General features: G+C 41.3%; 1 protein-coding gene across 7 annotated transcripts in view; it reads right to left on the bottom strand.

Moving 5' to 3' along the window:
* SLC1A2 (solute carrier family 1 member 2) overlaps positions 1–18,832 on the bottom strand; it is a 167,095-nt gene that overhangs the window by 23,560 nt on the left and 124,703 nt on the right. For all 7 annotated transcript variants that reach the window (XR_013403161.1, XR_013403160.1, NM_001261669.1 and 4 more), the window contains 3 exon segments: positions 12,996–13,229; positions 7,481–7,675; positions 1,576–1,710 (listed from right to left, as the gene is read on the bottom strand). Coding sequence is in view for 5 of the 7 variants with exons in the window: in NM_001261669.1 (NP_001248598.1) it covers positions 1,576–1,710; positions 7,481–7,675; positions 12,996–13,229 (564 nt within the window). In the remaining 2 variants the exon portion in view is untranslated.

Genomic DNA, 18,832 nt, shown 5'->3' with positions numbered 1-18,832 from the left:
CCCCCTTATCAAGGACCATCTGTTTAGACTTTCCCACCTTTGTGAATGGGCAGTGAGTTTTGTAAAGGAGGAAAATGTCCTTCACTGAGAAAGGTAGCTGAACTACTGTACTTGGTCAAGTTCAAGTTTCTCTGCACGACCTTTGAGGATGTCCATCTTGCTCACCTTTCACCACCCGCTGCCTCCAAGAGTACCAGACCACTCGTACATCCTCACAGTGCTATAACCTCAGTGCCTTTGTGTAGGCTGGCATTGACTGGAATGTCCTGTTGCCCCTCTCCCTACATTCACCTGAGAAACTTTTACCTGTTGGTTATGATTCAGCTCAGCTACCACTGCCTTTAGAAGCTTGAATGTGACCATGAACAAGAATTTGTCAGGCTCCAGAGACATGCTGACTGAGGGTCGAATATCTGTCCATTCCCAAGTCCCTCTACCTCTACAAACCTTAGTGTCCTCATCTATAAAGTGGGAATAATAACATGGAACTTTCAAGGCTGTTAAAGAGGGAGATAAAAGTGCTCAGTCTAGTAGCTGTTCACCTAGTGAACACTCAAATTCAGTAACCATTTTCATGTTTCTTGATATTCTCCACTCTGTCCTTCCATTCTTGACTGGGATGAAGGCTTCTCTCTATCACTGTGCTTTTATATGTGTGCTATGTTTTAATCACTTTATTGAAGTGTAATTTACATACAACAAAATGTACCCATTTTAAGTGCATGGTTTGAAGAGTTCTGACAAATGTAGACACCTGTGCATACCTGTGCATACGGAACATTTCTGTCACTCCCAAAGGTTTCCTTGTGTTCCTTCCCAGTTGATCTCTATTCCCCTATACCTGGCCCTAAGAAACCACTGATCTCTTTGTTCTTTCTTTTTTTGTTTAGGCAGAGTCTCACTCTGTCCCCTAGGCTACAGGGCAGTGGCACAGTCTCAGCTCACTGCAACCTCTGCCTCCCAGGTTCAAGCAATTCTCCTGCCTCAGCCTCTCCAGGAGTTGGGATTATAGGCACATGCCACTATGCCCAGCTGATTTTTTTGTATTTTTAGTAGAGATGGGGTTTCACCATGTTGGCCAGGCTGGTCTTGAATTCCTGACGTCAGATGATCCACCTCCCTCGACCTCCAAAATTCCTGGGATTACAGGCGTGAGCCACTGCACCCAGCCCCAACTGATCTCTTTCTATTGATATGTGTTACATTGTCTTTTCTTAGAGCTTCATATAAATGGAATCATACAGTACATACTCCTTTGTGTCTGGCTCTGTTCATTCAATATAATGTTCTGAGAGTCTTTGAATGCATCAGTAGCTGGTTCCTTATTACTGTACTTTTAACCTTGTGTCATAATCTATCTGATTCCTCCACTAGACTGTGAGGCCTTCAAATATTTAATCTTTTTCTTCTTTCGTTCTCAAATAGGTACTCAGTAAATGTGAGCGGGAAGGAGGAAGGAAGAGTGAGGGAGTTGCCATGGGGATTAGCTAAGATCTTGGTTGCAGCCTTGCTACCTGTCCATCCCTGGGAGGCAGTACTCACAGTCCCAGCAGAACCCCATCCACAGGCACTTACAGCAGCCAGTCCACAGCCACCAGCAGGCTGATGTCCTCTGTTGGCAAGCCCACGGCCGTCAGAATGAGGAGCATGGTGACCAGTCCGGCACTGGGGATACTGGCCGCGCCGACGCTTGCCAGGGTGGCTGTGAGGCTATAAGAACAGAGAAGTCCAGGTCATGGAAACGGAAAGAATCTTAGCAAAACCAACCCTGGCAATTTTAAGCTCTAATTTTCCTGCAGCCATAAAATCCCCACCCTCCCAACCCCCACCCCATACTCTCCACCAAGGAATAGAGAAATCTAAAGTACTAAGACCCAGGAATTAAGGATTAAGGCCTATTTGGGTTCTGCTCAACTATGATGTAAGCTTATAAATTCATGGATTGGAGCCTTATTCCCATCATGCTATCCAATTAGTCTAATATATCACAGGGCTCAAATAAGGTAAGCGTGGCTCTAAAAGCAGGCAAGGAAATACTAAAGATAAAAACAAATCGCCCTTAATCCTCCCATGGGAACACAACTGCATTCATTTTTGCTTACGCTTTTATGTCTCTGTGAGCACCAGAGGCTTTTGGACTACGTGGCAAGGGTCTGAGAAGGCCATTGCCAAGGTTAACAGGAGAACTCAGAATAGCAAATATCCAGACGCAACTGAGTTGGACATCAGGGGAACAAATCAACAGATTCCAAATGACACTAAGCGTCAGGCGCCTGGATGCCTCACTGTGGGCTGGAAAATACATTATTCAGAAGGAGGATGCCAAGAAATGATAATGAAAGAAAGGGAGGCTTTCTTTCTGAAGCATCTCATCAGTGCTTTCCGAACAATGCCAGGGCCACACCCAGCACCATTCTGAAGTTTGTCTCTGGGAGAGGGTTAATCTGGAGTTCCAGTGCCCTGTCCTGACACCAGGGAGTCTCTGCGGTCTGGCAAAGGGCAGTGACTCTTTTTCCTCTTTTCTGGATGCCATTTGTACAAAGCTGTCACATCAAAATATCATATCAAAATATCCAAGAGTACTTTAGAAATATGGATTCCTAAGCTGTTTTTGTGGGTACCAAAAGGTAAGGGGGACTGCTTTCTTTGTAGTCATAAAATCCTAGAAATTTTATGAGCTGAGAGGCAGCCTCTCAAATTGTTTCAACTAAATCCGGGCCATCAGTGCGACCAAGCACAGAATCCTGGGGTCTTATCATCGGGAGGGCCCTGAATATACCTAATCTTACGTTTGGGAGATTAAGTCCCCTGGAGAGCCTGTGGTTTGAGCTGTTTTTCCCATATTGCCATCCTTCCCAGGTTTAGGCCCATCCTTGCATAGACACTTCCCCTGGGTGTGATCTACAGACTCCCCAACCACACCCTTCCCCTCCCACTCCATGGTGTCAAGGCTCGGCGCACTCCAATTTCCTTGAATCTATCTGGGTCACAAGAGGTACAGTGTGGAGTGCTCAGCCGTGAAAGTTCAGCAGTTGAACAACCTGAGTTCAAATTCCAGCTCTGCCACTTAATAACCACGTGACTACAGGCAACTTAACCTCTCTGTGCCTTGATTTCCTTGCCTGTAAAAAGGAGGCAGTAATGGTATCTCTTTCATGGGCTGGTCAGAAGCTTTCAGGAGCTAATAAATTAAAATGCACTTAGAAGGGCCGGGCACATTCTGACCCATCCCCACCCCGCCCCATCCCGCCCAGTAAATGTGAATTGTTTTTCTTGTCAAGAAATCTGGATAGGACTAGGCTGCTTTGCAATGAAAACTTCCCTAAAACCCCGAGAGCTGGAAGAATGGAATTCTCAACCATTTCCCAAACAGACAGAACACCAGGGAAGGGGAACTCCCCAAGTTCCAACGGTCTTGACCTTGACTGTTTTATTTACAGCATCAGTTGCTCTGAGTCACTCTTGCACATCCCTTTGAACTGTGGTTAACATTAACATTATCTGGTTATCTTTCGGTTGTGTGAGACAAAGTCTTATAAAGATAATTCTTCCTGGAAGTTGCTTTCCCCTCTTGTCCTCCACCCTAATAATATCCTCACCCTCCAGTGGGCACAGTGTCTGCCTGTGGAATTCTAAGCCCTGCAAGAGCTCCTTGGGCAGTGATTTTCCCTGCATCCCTCATTGCTTTCTGCTTTGCCTGGTCTTCCACTCCCCTGGCTCACTTCTCTAGGGTTCCTGGAAGCTGTTAAGATACTAGACACACAATATCAGAGCAGAACCTCACAGTAACCCTGCAAGGGACTTATATGGTAACACCTGCTTTCACTGTGAGGAAAACATATATAGGATGGGTGGAGAAACTTAGGTCACACAGCTTGAACATGGTCTGCTGGGATTTGAACAACGGTCTACTTGATTTCAATGCCACACTGGTCCTTGATGGCCTTGATCCCTCCCTACATTGAAAATTCTATGAATTAATAAAATGCTGAGAATTTCTAATCACTATTTTCCTACATGCAGTGAAAGGAGAGGAATGAAGAATTTACTTGGAAGTGCAGCATGAAGATAGATTTGGCTATTTTCCTCCAAATAAACTGCAGGCATGAAGTATATCCACCCGTGGTGGGTGCCCCAGATGTAGCCCTTGTGGGGTCTACAATTCAGGAGGATTTGACTAAATTCACCCAGGGGCCAGAGATTTAAATGTGTATGGTCAAACTCATCTTTTGTCAACTGAAAATGCTCAGTAGTATCACTGTTAATATAAAACAAACCCTGTGTAGACAAATTTATAGAATTTAAGCATAAATTCAATCACTCACTGGTCCATTCTCCCATCTGTAAGTTCCCATCTAATAGTGCGAACTTAATGGAAAATATGGTTACCATCAAGACCAATTGTTGAGAGAGCAGAAATGACTTTTGCTTGGCAAAAGACTTTCTTAAGAAGCCCTTTTTGTCTTTGAGTTTTAAAGCAAGGGAGGTTAGCAGTCTTGTGATAATTGTTAGGACATAATTCTGAAAGACTTGATCTTCTGACCTGAAATATGTTTTCCATTGTCAGTAACATCATGGTACTCATGATGTAATGGCCACATTTTTCTTTAATATTCTAGGAGTGTTGTGTGTTTTATTAGACATCAATAATAATAATAGAAGCTAACATTTATTGACTGGTGCCTGGTTCACACTCATAAGAGACTATGAGCCAGGCACCATGTTCTCAGCCACCCTAGAATTTGTTATTGTTCCCATTATGCAGATGAGGAAACTGAGGCTCCCTTGTAGTATATAATTCATAGGGTGGTTGTGAAGATTTTATTATATGTATGTAAATTATTATTTTGCAACCCAACAGTATAATATAGTGGAGGCAGTGTGTGTAATGGTTAAAAACACAAACCCCAGAGTAAGGTGGTCTGGGTTCAAATCCCATTTCTGCCTCTTATAAACAGTGTGATCCTGGCCCAGTTACCTCATCTTACTGTGCCTCATTTTCTCCATCTGTAAAACATGGAACCCAGTATCTACTTTTTAGGGCTGTTTCTAGGATCACAAGTTAAATAAATGGAAGCATATGCCAGCATTTGGAAACTTAAATTGTAGTTGTTCCTCTAGATGGCTGTGTGTGATCTATTCTCTGAGCCTCTGTTTCCTTATCTAAGGTGAGATAATTTAGCAAGAGAGTCACTGGAAGACATTTCAGATGATACATTCTAGCTGATTAAATAAATGTGATTGCTATTTCATGTTTTCATATTGTGTGTGTGTGTATTAAACATGGTGAATTTTTCTTCTCTCTATTTGCTGAGTTGCTAAAGTGAACTCAGATGCACATGGGATATTCACTAAATCTTCTGGAATGGTTATAAGGATAAAGGAGAAAGCTGTGTTTTAACAAAAATGTCCTTGAGCTGGTTGAATACCTCAGAGCTAGACAGATCAAGCACAGGCTCTGAAGTGGCCATTCCATGGCAATATCAGCCCCTAGAACACATAGAGGACATGATTAGAGGAATTTTCCAGCACTGCTACAGATACTGGGTGGTCCCTTAGTTTGAACTTTTTAAAAATCTGAGCAGGTAGAGACATCAGACCCAAATGAACACTGCCTCTTAGGAGAGATCTCCTAAAATGGCCCTAGTCCACTAAAGGCCTACCAGAGAATGGACTGTTGAATAACATGAATCAACCAGACACCAGATTATTACCAAAGTTTCTAATATAGAGGTTGACAGTGCTGCCTGGGGGAGAAACTGAAGTGGGAGAAAGAGGCTAGCGCCTTAGCCTGAACCCAAAAAATATTGCCCCTTCTAATGCCCAATGGAAAAAGCCAATAAAAACACTATTCTAATGTCTGTTTTTGAGTCATAGTCAGAAAGAAGAAATGACTTGTGGTTGGAAGAAGTAAACTGTGGAATAGAAATTTGACTTGTGCCTCTGCCACCCATAACCATGAGACCTAGGTTTGTCACATAATTTCTTTGAGCCTCACATGCCTCCTCTGTAAAATGGGAATAATGACTATCCCTTCTCTTCAGGACTGCTGGGCATGTTCAAAGCAATATATGGAAAGAGTCTGCTACCTCAGAGGAACCAAAGAGTGGAGTGATTATCATCGTGGAGGATGAAAGTATATTCCAGTGTCTACCTCATTCATTTCCTAAAATGAATCACCCAGGCCTTGGCTATTCTAATATCTGGAATTCTCTTTCTACTACAGGTACATCTGTCACACAGAATGTGACCCACTTACTCCCTATGTTTTCTGATCACATAGAGTCAAGAAGGGAAATAAAACTTACACATTGTTGAGTCCAAAACTGACAAACTCCAGTGTCTTAAAAGACCAAGCTGCGGTGACAGGTGCAGCAGACCAGGCATAAGTAATAGGGTAGGCAGGGGAGACTGTAGGAAACTGAAGTGCAGCTGTCTTACAAGAGGATGAATTTCTAACCTTTTACAATATATTTCAAGGCAAACAAAGCAACACTCTGGGCTGGGAGTCCATCCATGAACTCCAACTTTTAGCCCCAAATTATGAATACCTTCCTTATTTATAGATGAGGAAATTGAGACTGAGAGTAGGGATATAACATAAGTTAGGGCAGAAATTGGCTTCTGGCTTAATTGAAGCATTTAGATGGGTTGAGAGTGATAATATTAAAATGATGATTGCAAAAAGCTTTATTTCATGCTATAATGTCAATATAACATTGAATGGGTTGAAGACCTATATTTTCAATGACTTAACCTATAAGCAAGAAAGTGAAGTGTTAGTTTGGCTAGTAGGTGTGATCTTTAAGTTTATGGTGAGGCAACACATTTTTAATGATCTCTTAGGAAAATGTTCTTTCTGAATTTTTAAAATGATGAATGCATTTAAATAAAAACAGTTTTAGTAAAAGCAAAACTATGTGCTATTTATTTGTAATAAAATCTTATATGTCATATTTAGGAATCTCTTCCAGTATTTTGTAATTTCTGCCGTTACCCTCTGGTGATAGAATATTGAACGGAGCATATTTTAGTGAAACAAAAATTGGATCCAGAGTCAGCTGATGTTGGCCTCAGTTACAGTCCTGTCAAATCATTACTGATGTTGGCCTTACTTACAGCCATGCTGTAGCCATGGACAAACTACCATGCCTCTTGGTGCCTGAGTTTCTTCGTCTATTAAATGGGCAAGGAAATTACCCTGCCTACATCACAGGATTGCTAAAAATCAAATAATATCCAATTTCTAAAGCAAGTTGACATGTGCAATACAAACAGGAGGCATTAATGAGAGTCTTCTTTCTTGTTGCAATCTTTTCCTTTTGAAGGCTGCCAATAATTCCTCTTCTTTTATTACCTTCATTGTCTTCCACCAGCAGAAATGAAATTCAAGTGGCCTCTGTCACATGGAGCTAGTGTGGAGGGGAAACAGGGTAGAACAACAGGTAGTTGTTTTTGTGTTTTACCTCACCCTCCTCACCTTACAGTCACAATCTGTCCTCCATCCAGGACAACACCATTCATTTGGGCTATAAATATGGCGGCCACCGCTTCGTAAAGGGCTGTACCATCCATGTTAATGGTTGCTCCAACAGGAAGGACGAATCTAGTCACACGTTTATCAATCCCCAGATTTTCTTCCAGGCAACGGAAGGTGACAGGCAAAGTTCCAGCACTGAGAACAAAGAGAAAGAGAGAGACAGGGTTATGTCCACTTTAGAGAAGCAGGACAATGCACAAACTGGAACGCCACTGCATCCTTAGTTTTTCTTGTTTTGTGTCAATCAAGCAAGGTGACATGCAAAAAAGCAGTATCTGGAGCCAGATTAAAAACTGGTGAGTTGGAGGCTGAAATTCAATCTTACTGAGATGCTAATAGGCAGCAAAATATTTTCGTTGGTTCTGGTTCTGGAGATACACTCAGAACTTGAAGATGTTTTCTTTTGACCACTGTTTCCATCTTGGATTCGATATTGAAGTGCATCTGATTGCCCATATTAATTAGGTTGCAAAAAAAAAAAATCTATGTCAGAAAAGAATCAGCTATCAACAGTGAAATGGGATGAGGAATTTTTGGATAACCCATAATTTCATGCTAGAAATGCTGTTTCCAATAAAATGACTGAATGGATCGCATTTAGCCCCAAGAAATTGCCCTGAGCTGGGCTTGCTAATTTCCACAACAATAAACATGTCCAGCACCCTTCAGCATGAGCTGAAGCCCTTCACTGGGGAACCTCACAGATAGTCCAACACCCTGATACATGCTCATCAGCCAATTCTACAGTCACTTCAATGACATGGAGCAGGAAAGCATGTGTTCAATAGCAAATCAGAGACTAAATATGAAGTGACTTCACCCCCACTCCTCCCAGGCCTGGGATGTGGATTCATGACCACATGATCCAGCCTCAAAGGCCAGAATTCCTGACATGTTCATATGTCTTCAAAATTGGAGACCAATAAAAAATAAGGATTGCTAAAGGCCAGAATATTATCTCCATGTGGATAGAAGGGCATGGGAGGGTGAGTGGATTTGCTGCAAGGTTTAAGTAATGTAGAAAGCAATGCAAAACACTCAAACTGCCATGGAAGTGCTTCATGGTCCATCCTCTTGATTTTTTTCTATTCAAACTTTAGCAAAGTGAATTAGAAAACCTGCAATGCAGACAACATTTGGAGGTGTTTTCTCTCTTGCACTTACAGCTTTTGTCAAAGTTTCCTCCTACTGGTCAGAATTAGTGACTAAGCTGGACATAGATCCCTGTAGAGGTCTTGGTTTCTCAGAGAGTGGGAGAAGACCATCTGCTCCAGGGAAGCTAAATGAAATGAAGATTCCAGGGCCTATCCAGAACCAACGAATCAGAAGCCCTAAAACTAGGGATGCCCAGATGTGCATCTTATCAAACCACTGGCCCACAAGCTCCTAAAACAACCTTAGGAGAGCCAAATTTCTCTTACCAGAACATTCTTTGTGATTTCAAGTCAGGGGTCTGTCTCATGCCTCCTTCTTGGTCTTGGGTAGGAAGAAGAAATGTTTGTTGGGGAACATTTCGTAACTAAAATCTTGCAAACCCAGGGCAAAGTTGGAGCCTGGCCTCATTTGCACGCAGGGGATGCCATTAGACCTGGCTTGCTGTCTTAATGCGAAGTCAGTGTCCCTTTCTTCCTCTTACCCCACCCTCTCCTGGGCCCTTTCGAAGGGTTGCCAGGACACCAGGACTGGTCTGAGATGACTGCTCAGTTGTGGTTGGTGGCCAGGATTCTCGATTGCAAGGATTCTCAAATCTAAGGACACTTCTGGGATTGCTAGAATACATTTATATTTATTATTGCATTCATTTTTCCAAACTGTCATCAAATGGTCTTTGGACAATTAAGTAGATTGGGAAAAATGATCGGTAAGTATAAAAATATCCTCTATTTCTCTACTGGACAGGCTTTCTTTGTGTCTTTAAACCCACCCACCCAATCAAACTAGGACTTGAGAATTTTAATTTCAAGCTTTCCTATGTGGACGGGCTGACATTCTGACATTGCTTTTTTGTCTCCTGCCTCAATGGCCATATGACAGCCTTCAAATGTTGCTAATAATAACAATTATTAATAAATAATAAATGTTGCTTCTTTTGTTTTTTATGTATTAGTTTTAACAGCCTGCACTGAAGTTGGAGGGCTGAAGACAAGCCAGTCTCAGGCCACCCCCCCTCCCTCTGCCCTCCCTGACACCAGCCTCTGGAACCATTGAGAAAAGCCGTTCAACTACCCTCAACATTTTTATTCTGTACAAGGGCCGAGGAGGCAGGAAGGATATTTTGTGGGCTGTTCCTGGGTTTTGCTTTTTTTTTCTTCTCTGTGACCATGATGGCAAAGAAACCTTCAGTTAATTCTCGGTACATGACTCATGTCACACAGCCTTTTAAACAAAGAAATTCCACATCCAGGCAAAAACCACATTTTAATGAAAGATTAAAACCACATTTTTTTTTTCAAATGAAATATAGGGTTGGGGAAGAAATCGGTCTAATATTTGCAGCCTTGGTTGGATAATCTGAGCATTTGTCTCTGATTTAAATACAAATTTGGGCCATGCAAATTCCCTTAAGATTCACCTTGTCTTACAAAGTTACTGAAATAATGGCCTAGTCATTCAAAAGAAAATAATACTAATATTTTTGAAATAGTTGAAAGATCTAAACCATAAAGGTATCGGAAGAAAATAAAAAGTCATATTGTATTAACTCGAGAAGCTATTCCTAAGCAAAATCTAAATTCTAAATTCTAAAGAAAAGTACTGATAGCTTTGACTAAGTACAAATTTAAAACTTCTAGAGGCAAAAAGCACAGTAACTTTTTAAGACAAATGTCAAGTGAAGAGAAAGATTATTTGCAACTTGTGACACATGAGCTAATATTCTTATACAAAAAGAGAGCTTGAAAATCAATCAGGGAGGGACAAATACCTCAACAGGGAAATGACCAAGTTCATGAACAATTCACGAGGCAGGGGAAAAGGGGAGGGGAAGGAGAAGTAAAGATATGCATATCCCATGAGATTACTTTTCACCCAATAGGACTGGAAAGCATTAAAGTGACCGGTAATATCCAGAGCTGGTAAGTAAGCGGGGATGGGCACACCCTCAAACCCCAGTTAACGGGAACATAAAATAATAAATTTTTCTGAATAGCAATCTGGTAACGTGATTCAAAACCGTCAATGTGCATACAATTTAACTCTGAAATTCCACTTATCCTGAGGGGATCATCATACAACCTTGCAGAGATGTATTTGTAAGGATATTTGTCACAGCCCTGTTTAATAGACATGCCTTAAATGTACATCACTGTGGCTAGGATGGGGTGGGGTTTGCATTGTAGTACATACAGTGCATTATTATGCAGTTTAAAAAATTGTAGTAAAGTCTATTGCAATAGATATAACTTTTATGATATGTTGACTAGTAAAAAAATAGCTATTTATAAAACAGCATATATATACATAGTAAGAACTTGAAAGATATATAACTAAAGACTAATTAAAAGGTTATGACCAATTATCACTGGGTGATAGAATAATTGGCAAAGCTCATTTTCTTCTTCAAAATTGTATTCACTGCCTGAACTTTTTCACAATGAGCCTGCAGAAATTTTATTTTATTTTTGTTTTCTGGTTATGAGCCAGGTATGAGATAAAGTATGAGATACCAGGCTTATAACCAGAAAACAAAAATAAAATTAAACCAGGTGGGTTTTTTTTTCTTTTTCCTCTTTTCTTCAAGTGGAGATCTGTATGGATAGAGATACTTAGTCATGGGAAATTTATAAAACCAAGAAGGAAATTTTGAAGTGTTTTCCTTCATCTTCGGAAAATGGGTGCAGAATCTAGATCCTCAAGATTGTGTATATTCCAGCTTGGTCTGAAACCCCATTTTCTACTAGCACTGAATCCTCATTGATTTGCAAGGTGGAAATTTAATTTGGTTTCCCAGGCATTATTGGTCTGTTAGGTCGCTTAAGGGAAACCTGACTGCCTGCTCAGCAGCCGTGGAGCAACAGGCCCTGCTGTGTCATGGAGTGCCACCTCACCAGCAGTGCATGGGCACAGGGTCTGCAACAAGGACCTGATGATGAGCTATGGGTTTCAGAATTTGCTTCCCTCCCTGTTTTATGATTCAGTCTTAGTTTTGTGACCCAAGGACATATGTGCAGATATAAAACAATGATTGCAAGCTGAAAGTAAAACACTAGTCTTAAAAATTCTCAATTGTAAGGCATTTCTTTCTTTCTTTCTTTCTTTCTTTCTTTCTTTCTTTCTTTCTTTTTTTTTTTTCCCACATGGAGCCTCACTTTGTCACCTAGGCTAGAGTGCAGTGATGCAATCTCAGCTCACTGCAACCTCCGCCTCCTAGGTTCAAGCAATTCTCCTGCCACAGACTCCCGAATAGCTGGGACTACAGGCACTCCCCACCGCACCTGGCTAAGTTTTGTATTTTTAGTAGAGATGGGGTTTCACCATGTTAGCCAGGCTGGTTTCGAACTCCTGACTTCAAGTGATCTGCCTGCCGAGGCCTCCCAAAGTGCTGGGATTACAAGCATGAGCCACTGCGCCCAGCCCAATTGTAAGGCATTTCTTATGTATTTCTTCTTGTTCATTTTTTGGGTTGTTTTTGTTACATTCAGTCCAAGATGATAGTCCAAAAACTGATTTTTCTCTGCATATCTCTGGGGTCCTCTTTGGCTTTCTAGGCACTGGAACTAGGTAATAAAGGGGGAACTGATTCTTCATCAATGCCAAGTTAACTCTGGGGAAGAATAATCCGTTAGAGGTTCATGTCGAGGTCAAAGATTTGGCTGAGCTTTGTTTGTTAGAAAAAGTCTCACCTAACATACCATTTACTTTGTAAAAGCTGCTTCTTCTACTTATGAAAATTTATTTACCAAAATCTTCAAAGAGTAATATTTTGTGATAGCATTTTCCAAATCACAGGTGAAATGTTAATTGAAAAACATCGTGTTAAACTTCCTTTAGAAAACATCTAAAACTAAACTAATGATACAAGTGGCAAATTAGGCATGCAAACAAATAGCATGCATTTATCTGAAAAATTTAATGTGAGATCATATTTCCAATATAGTTGCAAACCAGCAAAAATGTTCACCAGAAGGCTCAGAAGTTCCTAGAAGGAGACAAAAATTCAAAGCATTCGCCTTTTCCAAAAGATCTTAGTAATGTGTGCCAAGTGTTCTTATTGAACTTTGTGATGGGAGGGTTTTGAGAAATGAGAAATGGCAAAGAGGGCAAAAGAGTGAACAAAGAAAGAAAGAGAAGAAAGAAAGAAAAAAAAAGGAAAAAAAAGAAAAGAAAAGAAAAAAAAGTACCCTAGAACTTAAAGTATAATAAACAACAACAACAACAACAACAACAACAACAAAAAGAGGAGAAAAAAAAAAAAGAAGAGTGAGCAAAGAGAAAGGTGATTTCTTTTGTTCTCTACCTGGAAGCGGTGCCCAGGGCAGTGATCCAAGCTTGGAAAATGCCAGCAAAAAAGGAGAAGGGGTTTTTCCTGGTCACTACAAAGTAAATCAAGGGGAGAAAGATGCCCCCGTGGATGATGAGGCCTATGATCACTGTTACCATGTACATCCCCAGTTGCCTAGCAACCACTTCTAAGTCCTTGATTGCAATGATCTTCCCACAGATCAGGCAGGCGATACCCAGGGGAGAGTACCTGAAAAACACAAAAGGGAAAAACAGCATTGAAGAGATCATTATGGCATTCAGAACCTGGGCCTCCTCTGTACTGCACCCTGAGGAAAACACATGGCTCTTCTGTACAAAAAAAGACTTTTGCTGAGAAAAGGTCATGACATTCCATTGATGTTATTTTTTATTTTGGACCAACTCCCTTAATCAAAATCTGTTTTGTGGATCTGGTGGTGCCTGCTCTGATGAAAAGTCCAAAGGCAAATTTTGTCGCTTAAGGTGAGTTTTAGGGATAAAGGAGAGACATGCATTACCATCTTTTAGCTTTACCATCAAGTTCCAAGTTGAGAGACTCAGGCGTGTTTCTGGGAATCTTGTTTGATTTGTGTTCCTCAGTTCCTTCCTAGAAATTTGGGAATTTGAGCTTTTTAGAAAACCATAAGCTGGAATTTGTAAATTTGCATTGTTTTTACCTTGGAAGATAGGGAATATATTAAAATGAGAGAGAAAGAGAAAGAACAAGGAAACCATATGGGCCAAAATGTACATTTAGAGAAAAGTGGTTTTACGACTTCCAAGTCTGAAAGTAGTTTTTCCATACTTACTCTAACAATAATGCTAACTACTTTCATTTTGTTTTAAGCACTATGGTGAGAGCTGCACACTCATTCCCTCACTTCATGCTTACCACAACCCGAAAATCTAGGTGTCATTATTGCTACATGGCAAATAAAGAAACTGAGGTTAAGAAAAGCTAAATAATCAGCCCAAGACCAGGAAACCAGGAAATAAGAGAACAATCTCAGGTCTCTGAAACTCCCAACTGGGGGATTTTCCCAACCAAGACAAGCCACTTCTCTTTAGTGAACAATAAGCAATTCACCATATGCCAAATTTATCCTATATAAACTGATGTTATAGTTCTACCTTATTACTTTATAGAGAGTTTGGAAACTACTTTGGTCCTCACTCTTGGGAAAGCTATTTTGTCTCTCAACCTGAATATATTCTTCCCATATTTGGTAAAATTCTTTAGTATCCAGAATGATGTTGCTAGGGCATGAATTTGTTCAGCCTGTGACAGTTTCTGGCTGATATGAAAATATTTGTGGGAAGGTTGCTACCTTAATACAAATTATGAATATACTTGAGAGAAAGACTATGGGGAAAATGAAGTCCCTAGATAAGGCTTCCAGCAGGGGTCAGGGAGTCAGGAAAGGCTGCTGTAATTGTAAGATCTATAGAGACTTGTAATTGTGCCTGGAGCAAACACTTTCCTGAATTAAAGAAAAAATGTGAAAAGTAGATGAGACACATATATATGAATACTACGTAAGACATGGAGCTCATCTCGCCACTTATTAGCTATTAATATGTGACCATGGTTAGTGGCTTATTCCCATTTTACAGATATGGATGTCAAGGCTCAGAGCAGCTAACTCCAACCTCATGGAGATGCTGTGGGGATTAAATTTTTGAGCATGCATGTGTGTGTGCTGCAAAAAAGCCCTCTCGCATCTCTGTCAGTACCATTAATTCTCTGAGTCCTGACAAAGGAATTCCTCGTGGGTTCTGTTTTCACACATGTACCCCATGTCCTCCCACCACTCATGCTTATTAAGCCTGAGTTAGTGATGCTTTCTAGAACATCTCATGGGATACCCAATTGCAAGATGATTTTATAGCAACATATTCTCTCAAGAGAAACCTAATCTTGAAGGAACTGATGTGTAACTGACACTATTAAACATTAGCATAGCTGTTCTCTTCCCATATGAGAATCTAGCCTGAAGCTCCTACTTCTCCTTTCTGTGGGGTCCAGGCTGGTCAAGTCTGAGGACTGCTTCCCTAGACATTAGGGAGTCTGAGACAAACCTGTACTCATGTCATTAAACCCTGAGCTCTCCCACCGTTTTATATTCTGCTGGTGTGTCCATAGTCACAACATCTCATAAATTATCAAGGTAGTCTTGGGGACCAGCACTTCGTTCACTGAGACTGTAAATAAGCAGAATGAACCTTCCTATAAAGCAAAAAAGTATTTATCTTCATAAACCAAGAGATCAGTTCTTTCCCAAGCACCAAGCACCCTTGAAAGCTGTCCAGAAAAACACTACTATAAGCTGTTTTGGGTGCCATTCAATTTTCCTTCTCTCCTGGGACAAGCAATTTGTAGAATGGAGAGAAAATGCTTTCAAGGCTCTTTGCCAAAAAAAGACTAGCTATAGAGTCTCCTGGAGAATGCATTTGGGCCACTGACAGATGGACTAGAGAGAGGTAACAGTTTACCTCTGGGACACTTAGCCAGCTGGGAAAAGCATGAGCTCCCATTGTAAATGGAGAGTGTTAAAGGCCAGAAAGTGAAGTGTTAGCAAGCAGAAGCCCTTGCTAATCCAAACACCTTGATCTCTGGGAATAGTATGAGCATTAAGTAGAAGAAGGTAAGAATCTTTGTTCTATGAAGTCTTTCAGGGCCGTTACTTTCTTGTGCCTATTTTTATTTTATTTATTTTTTATTTTTTATATTTTGAGACAGAGTATTGCTCTGTTAGCTAGGCTGGAACTCAGTGGCACAATCATTGCTTGCTGTAACCTCGACCTCCTGGGCTGAAGCAATCCTCCCACCTCAGCCTCCTGAGTAGCTAGGACTACAGGTGTATGCCACCATTCTCAGCTAATTTTTGTTTACTTTTATTTTTGTAGGAGATCTCACTATTTTGCTCAGCAGGTCGCAAATTCCTAGCCTCAAGCAATCCTCCCGCCTCAGCCTCCTAGAGCACTAGGATTACAGGTGTGGCCAACCAACTGCGCCCATTTTTAAAACAAACAACTCAGGCCTTCACTCCAAAACTGGGGCTTCTGGGTTCCTGGGTTTCCATGTCAATGAATTACCTAATTGAAAATAATATGCCATGGAAAAGGATGGGCAAATGGCCAGCACCCAAGGCCACCACTCAAATCTTCTGAGATGAAGCCAGCAATCAAAACCACAAACCAAAGTGCATAAAGAGGCTGAGGGCTGCACGGAGAGTTCTGAAGCCAAATAATGCCCTGTGATTGTTGGTCCAGTTTCCAAATGAGAGGGACACGGCTAGAGAGCTGGGGAGAGGGAATGGCTCCCATGCTGCTCTTAGGCTGTTCTTGTTCTCTGTTTTCAGGGCCACAGATTCATCCAGGACTGGCCTGTGGAGTCTTTTTCTTACTGCTGTATCCATTCTAGCCTCCACCTACTTTGTCTCAAAGCCCTTGCCAGCCTAAGGGTCCCACCAAGATGCCCCTCGCAGGACTCCACAAACACACTCATCTACAGCAGGCAAGTTACCTAGAATTCAGTCGGTGTCCGGGTGTCAGAAACCACCGGCTTCCTGTTAACAATGCGATTCCCTGGGCTTACCACACACCTACAGAGTCAGAATGTCCTGAAGCTGGCCTTGGGGCATTTATATTTTAAACAAGCTCCCCAGGTAATGCTGATCTGTTTGAAAACCAGTATTTCGAGAAACAAAAATCTTAACTGCAACTGATGAAATGCAGATATTACTTGGTGACCTTTTGGAAACCATTTACCTTAGCTCCAATTTCTTCAGCATCTTTGAGGTCTTAACCCACTGGAATAATTCATTTGGGACTTACAGGCCTGGGACAGATGATGGGGCAGACACTGATGATGGGAAAGGAGGTAAGCTGAGGGACTTTCTCAGTCCTGCTGTGAAGCCCCTCTGGTGCTGTCCCACATATTTCCAATAGCTTGTCAATAGAGCTAAACACACATTCCAAGAGTAGCTGAAAGGTGCTGTCCACGCTCAGAAAGTATTACAAATCTTCATCTTTCCCAATCCATTTAGGGATACGTGTTCCAGCTACCCAAAGAGTGATTCTTGTTCAAAGTTACCATTTGTGATTAGAACTTTTCATCAAGACAGAGTGAAAAACAGTTTGTACAGCCTCTAGGCTTATGATTAAGGGACTTCCTTTTGCAAGTAAATGAAATTCCAACCCATCAAGGTGGCCTGCAGGACCCTGGAGGATCTGCCTACTGCCTACCTCTCCAACTGCACCTCCTTCTGTCCCCTTTCACCAACCACACTGCAGCTTCTCTAGACCTTTGTTCTGATCCTCAAAAGCCTTTCCCTGCCACTTCTTCCCCCGGAACATTCTCCCCTCAGTTCTTTACTAGGTTGCTTGGCTCACTCTGCAGCTCTTCATTAAAGGTCAACTTCCCAGACAGCACCATGTGGCCCAACACTTTTACACCATCACTCTCTCTCGCTATTGCACGGCACTTATGACTATTGGAATTAGTAATAAGTGCTACAAAGACAATCTGCTCCCATTTGCTCCCTTTTGGCTTTCCCTCTCTCCCTTCCCTAGGATGTAAGCCCCACGAGGGCCGGAACATTTCTCTGTCTTATTCAACATTGTATCACCAGTACCTAAAATCATTGCCTGCACAGAATAGAATATTTATTGAATGAAAAAAAAAATAGATGGATTGACAAAGATTCTTTGTTTGACCAAATTTTAGTTAGGCTTCGGAACCTTCTTCTGGCCTCTTCTGGGCTCTCTGCTAAACCTTATAAAATCCGGTTTAGCAAAACACTCGTCTAAGTCAGGTTAGCAAGAACCTCCGTCCTCAAAATCTGATCACCCTCAAATCTGATCAGGTTCTTCATCCTCCCCCGGATGATGTCTGGTCACCCTGTGGCCTTCAGCTAGAATCCTGTGGGGTTGGTTTAGCCAAAATACTCCTTACCCCAGACCATCCACTGCCCCCACCTTTCTCCATGCCTATAAATTCCCACTTGCCCATGTGTACTTGCAAGTGAGCCCAATCTCTCTCCCCCACTCCAAAATCCCATTGCTGTGGTCCCTGTGCTCATTGCAACGATCCTGAATAAAATCTGCCTTACTCTGCTTTAACAAGTGTCATTGAATAGTTTTTTCTTTAACAGTGTGGATGGATGGTGGTTTATTGGAAGAAGGAATTGGAAGAGTAGGCAGAGATTTTACTTCTCACTTATGTTTTTATAGGGGTAAGATTATGAAACATTTTACTTTCTGTTTAAGTTTTTCAAATTTTGAAAAAAATGTTTTAAATAACCTCATAAGAAAATGAGGATATGAAAATCATACAAAAATTGAGGGGTTTTCAGGTTTCTTAAAGAATTCATAAACACAGAGATACAAAGGATATGGATTGAATTGATGATAATATTGGTAACAGCAAACAGCTATTACTATAATACTAATCCATGTAAAGTGCTTAGACAGTTCCCAGCACCAAAAAGGTGCTTCACGACTGTTGGTCACAGTCTTAGTTCTCACAGCAACCTATGGCATGGATTCTAGAATCATCCCATTTTACAGATCAGAATATCGGGGCTTAGAATGTGTCTAACTTGCCTGAAGTCACACAGCTTGCAATAGGAGGATCCTGGATTCAATCCAGTCTGAAGTAGAAAAGAAATTGACATAGGTGTTACTTCTGTACAGCTCCATAATACTGGGCAAGTCGCCCTCTGTGCTGAGTTTTCTCATTTGGTAAATGGGTTAACAAAAGCACGTATTTTTGTGTTCAGTACTATTGTGAAGAATAAATGAGCTAATGCATGTAAAATAATTGGAGTA

This window comes from Macaca mulatta, chromosome 14 (genome assembly GCF_049350105.2).
Source record: "Macaca mulatta isolate MMU2019108-1 chromosome 14, T2T-MMU8v2.0, whole genome shotgun sequence".
In the NCBI taxonomy this organism is placed as follows: domain Eukaryota; kingdom Metazoa; phylum Chordata; class Mammalia; order Primates; family Cercopithecidae; genus Macaca; species Macaca mulatta.
This window is presented reverse-complemented; position numbering and strand designations above follow the sequence as displayed.